Source organism: Heptranchias perlo, chromosome 22, assembly GCF_035084215.1.
Source record: "Heptranchias perlo isolate sHepPer1 chromosome 22, sHepPer1.hap1, whole genome shotgun sequence".
Taxonomy (NCBI): domain Eukaryota; kingdom Metazoa; phylum Chordata; class Chondrichthyes; order Hexanchiformes; family Hexanchidae; genus Heptranchias; species Heptranchias perlo.
Genome location: NC_090346.1, coordinates 50,633,278 through 50,640,858, shown reverse-complemented (window position 1 = coordinate 50,640,858; position 7,581 = coordinate 50,633,278). Strand labels below are relative to the sequence as shown.

The 7,581-nt window shown below is 49.7% G+C and overlaps 1 protein-coding gene across 1 annotated transcript; it reads left to right on the top strand.

The window, feature by feature from the left end:
* Positions 1-3,730: 3,730 nt before the first annotated feature.
* On the top strand, positions 3,731-4,245 carry LOC137340960 (transmembrane protein 100). The gene has a single exon (XM_068003770.1). The coding sequence runs from the start codon at positions 3,819-3,821 to the stop codon at positions 4,164-4,166; it is 348 nt and encodes a 115-aa protein (XP_067859871.1). The 5' UTR covers positions 3,731-3,818; the 3' UTR covers positions 4,167-4,245.
* The last annotated feature ends 3,336 nt before the right edge of the window (positions 4,246-7,581 follow it).

The following is a 7,581-nucleotide window of genomic DNA, read 5'->3' as shown; positions in this document are numbered from 1 at the left end:
TGTGTAGATTTCCTGTACTTTGCTTTGCTGGCAGTTGCTGTGATGAAAGATGTCAAAATGCTGGTTTGAGTTCTGAATCATTCTATAGGTTTGGGCCCTGAGCTGAGATAATTATGCTACCATCTGCTAAAATATTCTCCCTCTGGCATGGGTGAGCTGGCAGCTACAAGGCCCTTTTCAATCAGAGCCACAGGACGTTGCTCACCACGGTGGCTGATTGCCCTTCCTGGTGTTTATATGAAGCAAAAGGATAAATGTAAAAATCAACGGCAAGGGAGACAAGAAAGGAGAAAACTTTCCCACAGAAACATGCCTGTCAGTCAATAAGCATGAAAGTTGAGAGTTAGGAGGATTGGTGCAGGTCTGCCTGGTATCTTTTCTCTTTCCACAGGGACAGGAAGGAAACTCCCAGCTGCTCCAGTCGGCTGGATGCTGTGCAACATCTGATGGTTTGGACCGTGCAATAGGGATGATTATTACTAGTCATTATTCCTCTCAGCGACAGGATGCTGAAGTTTCCTCTGACGTCAATCTGAAATTGATCCTCATGCTGTAAACTCAAAGCCAGTGTCAATCTAATGGATGGATTCGCATTTGTGCTTTGTAAATTCCTGGAAAGGCATGAGCCGCACCCTGCCTGTGTGACTGTTTGTTTATGTCCCATCCTCAAGAGCCAGGCAACGTCCCTTTCTTTTGCTCCCATTTAAGGGGCATCGTCGGCCCTATGAATTTACCAGGAACACTGCTTCCTCCTGTTTCTAAATACGCACAGCGGTGACGTCAATGTCAGAAAATGCATGACGTCACTGGGATGAGTTTAATGGAGTTCACCCAGCAACACCCCCGTCCTCAAATGGCAGAGCCCTCATCATTTCAGACACACTCATTCTTAGAGAACTGAAGATGAGAGGTAGAGGAGGTCACAAATTATGGCCCAACACTTTTAATGGCTTCCTTCATGGTTCTTTGGGTAACTGCACTGCCTGGGCTTCCGGGTCAGTCCTGGGTTAGCTGCTCTCCACCTCTGTGTCCCTAGCCTATGGAAGGGAAAAATCAGCCAGGCCGCTAACTGGCACCTCCTGCATGGGAAGCCTGTGTACTGATATTGGGTGAGGATGGAATCCGGCTCCACTGTGATTCCTCCCCCCTACTAGTCTTTTCTAATCATTTTTGTACATGTGTTCATATCAAGTAATGGGAAAAGTATGCAAGCCTGTTCCACTGGGGGCTGGGTTAAAATTGGGCCGATAATGTCAAAAATAAGATTTAAAACAAAATTTAAAACTACATATTTTGCAATAGCATGTTTAAATTTACCTGCTTAATTGTCTTTTGTGTCTTCATTGAAGTTTTTACTTCAAGACCTCGACCTCTCTCAAAAGCATGGGTCTTGACTGGATATTGTTATCACAGAGAATTTCCTTCAGACTGAGTCACTCTTTCCTTTGATAATTTTTCCTTTGAAGCTAAAATCAATTTTTTTGTAGGTTGTCCTTAGCAGCCAACTTTGTCAATTTATATAATCTGTAAACTCGTCAATGTGACCATATTGATCCTAGGAAATCAAACAATGGACCAAGGTTTGGACAGTCAGACATTGACACAAAACAACGGTGAAAACACTTCTATGTCAGACAGTCATATTCAGTAAGATAGATGAGGTTACATTGTGCAAATTCAATTGGCAGAGAAATCAGATGAATATTTAATACAAAGTTTTATTAATCAGTCAGTGTAACAATGATAAAGCTCGTGGTTCTGCAGTCAGCAATACTGATTAGCCTTTCACAAAGCAACGTTACTACAGGAAGTTCCATAATCAATTGGACACTCAGCTGACTGAGACTATTCTGAAAACCAAGCCTCCATGTTGGAGGCACGGCTGCCTTTGCCTTTTAAAACGGTATAAGCCTATCACAACAGAAGTTCTATTTTTGTCACACCGTCCACCCTTTTCACCCCTGGAGAAAGCCCCCCTAACCTGAGCTCCCTCACTCCTGCACTAACATCACTGTCTTTGTTGATCCGCTCCACAGTTGTCTTGCCTCCACTTTCAACATCCTCATTCTGCACCCCCCTGGCCAGATCCTGGATGGTCTGTCATTCCCAACAGCCACATCTGTGGACTAAAGACCCTGGAATTCAGATGAAAGCCTGTCCATTATCTAAATGCTACCACTGTGAAAACACAGCTTCTACATGTAGACCAGTGACACCCAACTCTACCTCTGCCACTAACATTGACTCAGGGCTGTTACTGTCCACTATCAGGTCCTAGATGAGCTGTAATTCAGTGTTGGCAAACATGAAGCATTTGGCTGTCACCAATATCTGCCTGCCTGTTGCACCAGCTCCATCAACCTCTCTGCCTGCCTGCTCAGCCTGAATCCAGTGGTTCTGTTCAACTCTGAGCTGAGCTTTCAATACCACCTCGAGTCTGAGAGCCTTCTTCCTGCTCCAGGACATCACCTGCCTTTGCTCCCACCTCATCCCCACCGCTACTAAAACTCCTCATCCATAACTTCTTCACTTTGAGGATCCATTTCTCTAATGTTCTCCCCACCTTCACCCTTCACAAACTCTGGTTAATCCAGAAAGCTGAGGCCCAAGCCCTCCTGTACAGTCCCACAAACTCATCACTTTTGTAGCACTTTGAGATTTTTAACCTATTTGGCCTTAAATGGATTTTGGTTTAATTTATATTATGATATTTGGAAGTTAGATTCAGTTCACAAAGGGTGCACAATCTGGGATTTTGTTTAAGATAAATTAGTTGGACTACCAGACAAGTCACCATCAGGTATGTGTAATCTCACACACATCAGTTGTGAGACACATCCCACAGCTGCTCATAACTTTAATGCAAGAATGGTTTTCATTCCATATGCCCAACAGGGGAGCTTAGCTAATCAGATATTATAGTTGAAATAGCTCCCACACCGAGGTAGTAAGTTGACTGACAGCTTGGCAAGAAATCCTTGGCACCGCTGAGAGGGAGTGGAAATCAGCCTTTGTCTCAGCCTCTCTCTGGAACAGTCAGAGTGAGGTAGCGAGGTCTTACTTTGTACAGTTAGTAACTTGTGAGTGAGTTAAACATGAAAAGTTGTGTATATTTTTTGATGTTACAAGGAGCGGTAGGAAATAGGTGTATTTCTCTACAAGAGTATCCCAGTCCATCACCGGCATCTCCACATCATCACTACAAGAGCGCATTCTGTTCATTCACGTGTTTGTGAGTTGATAGTTGGACTGATGGTGCTTTTCAGTCTGCTTTCTAAAAAGATACAACACACGCAAAAGCAAGTGTGAGATCATAGTGTCCAGGACACAGAACGAAGGGTCTTATTCTTGCAATCCCTGGGTCATGCCATCATTTAGCCAGATATTAGGCAGTAAATGTGCTCTGTAGAGCGTAGAGGATGCATAGTCCACTTACAGGATAGACACGCACCCTAATATAGAGGCACACACGGACAAACATAATCACATGTAGATTATATACGGACAGACAGACACTGATACACACACAGACATACACAGACACACACTGATACACACACAGATATACACAGACACACACGGATAGACACAGAGATGTCCACGGATACACGCTCAGACCTGCCATTTCCAGCAGGCTCAGGCCACACCTTTACAGATGACATCAGCCTGTTTGGCTGCCGGTGATTGCGGGGAGGGGGAGATTCGGAGAGAGATGCGGACAGTTGGAATCTGAATGGATGAAAAGCTGTAAGTTGCAGCCTTGCTGATCGCTCCTTCGCCCCTCTCCCTCCCTCTCTCCGGGTGAAGGAGCCGCCGCTATGACGGGCTGTAAATCGAACCCGATGCCGTGGCATCAGCACCGGGAGTCGGGTGTGAAGGCGGCGGATCCCGTGTCGGTGCTGGACCGGCTGGCAGTGACCACGGGCGGGACGGAGCGCTCCTGGTACCGCTGCATCTTCCCCTTCGGGCTGGTGTCTCTGGTGGTGGGAATCGCGGTGACGAGCATCACCTTCTCGGGCAGGGAGAGGCGGATGGACGCCGCCAAACTGGTGTCGCTGTCGGTGCTCGGCTTCAGCCTGATCCTCATCACGGCCGCCTTCGCCTGTTGGAGGGTCCACCGGGAGCGGCGGGGGGCGAGTCCCCCGGGGGACGGGAGCGTCCTGTGAGACTGCGGGCAGTCGGAGCGCTGGCAGCCGAGACAAGTGCCTGAAACCCGGACCGACCCCCGGGGGGGAGACCGAGCCCCGGGGGAGACCGAGCCCCCGGGGGGAGACCGAGCCCCGGGGGAGAGACCGAGCCCCGGGGGAGAGACCGAGCCCCGGGGGGAGGAGACCGAGCCCCGGGGGGAGACCGAGCCCCCGGGGGAGAGACCGAGCCCCGGGGGAGAGACCGAGCCCCGGGGGGAGACCGAGCCCCGGGGGAGAGACCGAGCCCCCGGGGGGAGGAGACCGAGCCCCGGGGGGAGACCGAGCCCCCGGGGGGAGACCGAGCCCCGGGGGAGAGACCGAGCCCCGGGGGGAGACCGAGCCCCGGGGGGAGACCGAACCCCCGGGGGGAGACCGAGCCCCGGGGGAGAGACCGAGCCCCGGGGGAGAGACCGAGCCCCCGGGGGGAGGAGACCGAGCCCCCGGGGGGAGACCGAGCCCCGGGGGAGAGACCGAGCCCCCGGGGGGAGGAGACCGAGCCCCGGGGGGAGACCGAGCCCCCGGGGGGACAGACCCTCGGGGGGGGGTGGGATTTGACCCCATCCACCGCTTTTTATCTCCAGGTGTCGGTGAGCCCGCGGGACTGAGATGATCAGGAGTCAGTTTCAGGATTGTTCAAAGCATCAGAATCAACATTGGCGGAATTTAAAGACTGGGAGCCGCGGACCCGCACCCGGGGCGGGAAAGTTTCGGGGAGAATTGCGGTCAATGGGAAGCGGATAGAAACAAGGACAAACCCCGAGACCGCCCGGAGCCGGTGACTGGAGTGGGAATAAAACCCGTACCTGGAGCGGATCGAGGGCTCGGCGATTTCTGCACATCTCCGGGTTTATTAATCAAAAGGAGCGAGGATCCGGAGACCGGGGCCGGTCCAACATCGGCTCTCCGAGTGTCTGCTCCGGACTCCGTGACGGAATATAATCCTTGCCCATCTCTCTCTGTCTCTCTCATTCTCTGCCCATCTCTCTCTGTCTCTCTCATTCTCTGCCCATCTCTCTCTGTCTCTCTCATTCTCTGCCCATCTCTCTCTGTCTCTCTCATTCTCTGTCCATCTCCCTCTCTCTCTCTCATTCTCTGTCCATCTCCCTCTGTCTCTCTCATTCTCTGTCCATCTCCCTCTGTCTCTCTCATTCTCTGTCCATCTCCCTCTCTCTCTCTCATTCTCTGTCCATCTCTCTCTGTCTCTCTCATTCTCTGCCCATCTCCCTCTGTCTCTCTCATTCTCTGTCCATCTCCCTCTCTCTCTCTCATTCTCTGTCCATCTCCCTCTGTCTCTCTCATTCTCTGTCCATCTCCCTCTGTCTCTCTCATTCTCTGTCCATCTCCCTCTGTCTCTCTCATTCTCTGTCCATCTCCCTCTGTCTCTCTCATTCTCTGTCCATCTCCCTCTGTCTCTCTCATTCTCTGTCCATCTCCCTCTGTCTCTCTCATTCTCAGTCCATCTCCCTCTGTCTCTCTCATTCTCTGTCCATCTCTCTCTGTCTCTCTCATTCTCTGTCCATCTCCCTCTGTCTCTCTCATTCTCTGTCCATCTCCCTCTGTCTCTCTCATTCTCTGTCCATCTCTCTCTGTCTCTCTCATTCTCCGTCCATCTCCCTCTGTCTCTCTCATTCTCTGTCCATCTCCCTCTGTCTCTCTCATTCTCTGTCCATCTCCCTCTGTCTCTCTCATTCTCTGTCCATCTCTCTCTGTCTCTCTCATTCTCTGTCCATCTCCCTCTGTCTCTCTCATTCTCTGTCCATCTCCCTCTGTCTCTCTCATTCTCTGTCCATCTCTCTCTGTCTCTCTCATTCTCCGTCCATCTCCCTCTGTCTCTCTCATTCTCTGTCCATCTCCCTCTGTCTCTCTCATTCTCTGTCCATCTCTCTCTGTCTCTCTCATTCTCCGTCCATCTCTCTCTGTCTCTCTCATTCTCTGTCCATCTCTCTCTGTCTCTCTCATTCTCCGTCCATCTCCCTCTGTCTCTCTCATTCTCTGTCCATCTCTCTCTGTCTCTCTCATTCTCTGTCCATCTCCCTCTGTCTCTCTCATTCTCTGTCCATCTCCCTCTGTCTCTCTCATTCTCTGTCCATCTCCCTCTGTCTCTCTCGTTCTCCGTCCATCTCCCTCTGTCTCTCTCGTTCTCTGTCCATCTCCCTCTGTCTCTCTCGTTCTCCGTCCATCTCCCTCTGTCTCTCTCATTCTCTGTCCATCTCCCTCTGTCTCTCTCATTCTCTGTCCATCTCTCTCTGTCTCTCTCATTCTCTGTCCATCTCTCTCTGTCTCTCTCATTCTCTGTCCATCTCTCTCTGTCTCTCTCATTCTCTGTCCATCTCTCTCTGTCTCTCTCATTCTCTGTCCATCTCTCTCTGTCTCTCTCATTCTCTGTCCATCTCCCTCTGTCTCTCTTTCTTATTCTCTCTGTCTCTCTGATTGTCTCACTCTCTCACTCCCTCTCTGTCTCTCTCTCTCTCATTCTTTCTGTTTCTCTCTGACTGTGTCCGTCTGTCTCTTTCACACTGTCTCTCAAACTCCCTCACTCTGTCTCTCTCACTCCTCTGTCTTTCACTAACTCCGTGTGTGTCTCTCTCTGTGTTTGTGTGTGTCTCTCTCTGTGTCTCTGTCCCTCACTCTCTCTTTCTCTATTTCTATAGCCGCAGGAATTCAAATCTAATTTTTTTTATTATTGCGAGTTGGGTCACGGTGTACTAATGGGCTTTAAACGCTGTTTATTAATCCACAGGGAGACGTTTTCAAGAACTGGCAATTAAAAGACCGTTTGGGAGAATGCGTCAGATCCACAGCCCATAAACCTTCGGTTTCAACACAGGAGCAGGATTTTTAACAAGACGGGAATCAGTTAGATCCTATTGCTCATTTCTGTCCTTAGTGTAGACTCTGGAATCATGTCGTTGGGCCGAATAACAGACTGAGTTATTTAAAAAGTTGTGAGTTTCCAGACTTGGGTGTGACATGAGGAGTGGCTCCAAGACATCTGACCTAATGGTGTTACAAACACAACTGGACTCGGGAGACACGCTGCCGTGCTAAATATGATAATATTTTCCATGTGCCTAAAATGTGTTGTAGATAGAATTTCCATGTGACCCACTGGACTGTTTCCTGTTCATATGTCACATCGAAGCTCTATTGTGCACCACAATTCCCAGCACCGAGGGTCTCTGAACTGCCCCTCCACACAGAAAGCACAATTTCTAACTAACAATAAATACACCAATATAGAAGAGCAGAAACCTGACCTGGTGGTTCACTGTCCCTCTTATTTATCACAGCCTCTCAATCCCTCCAGTGGATTGTGACTCATTTTCAGGAATTTTATCATCTCTATTATGTTTGGGTTTTTTTTTAAAGTTCTGGTTCCTGTGAAATTTCAAAT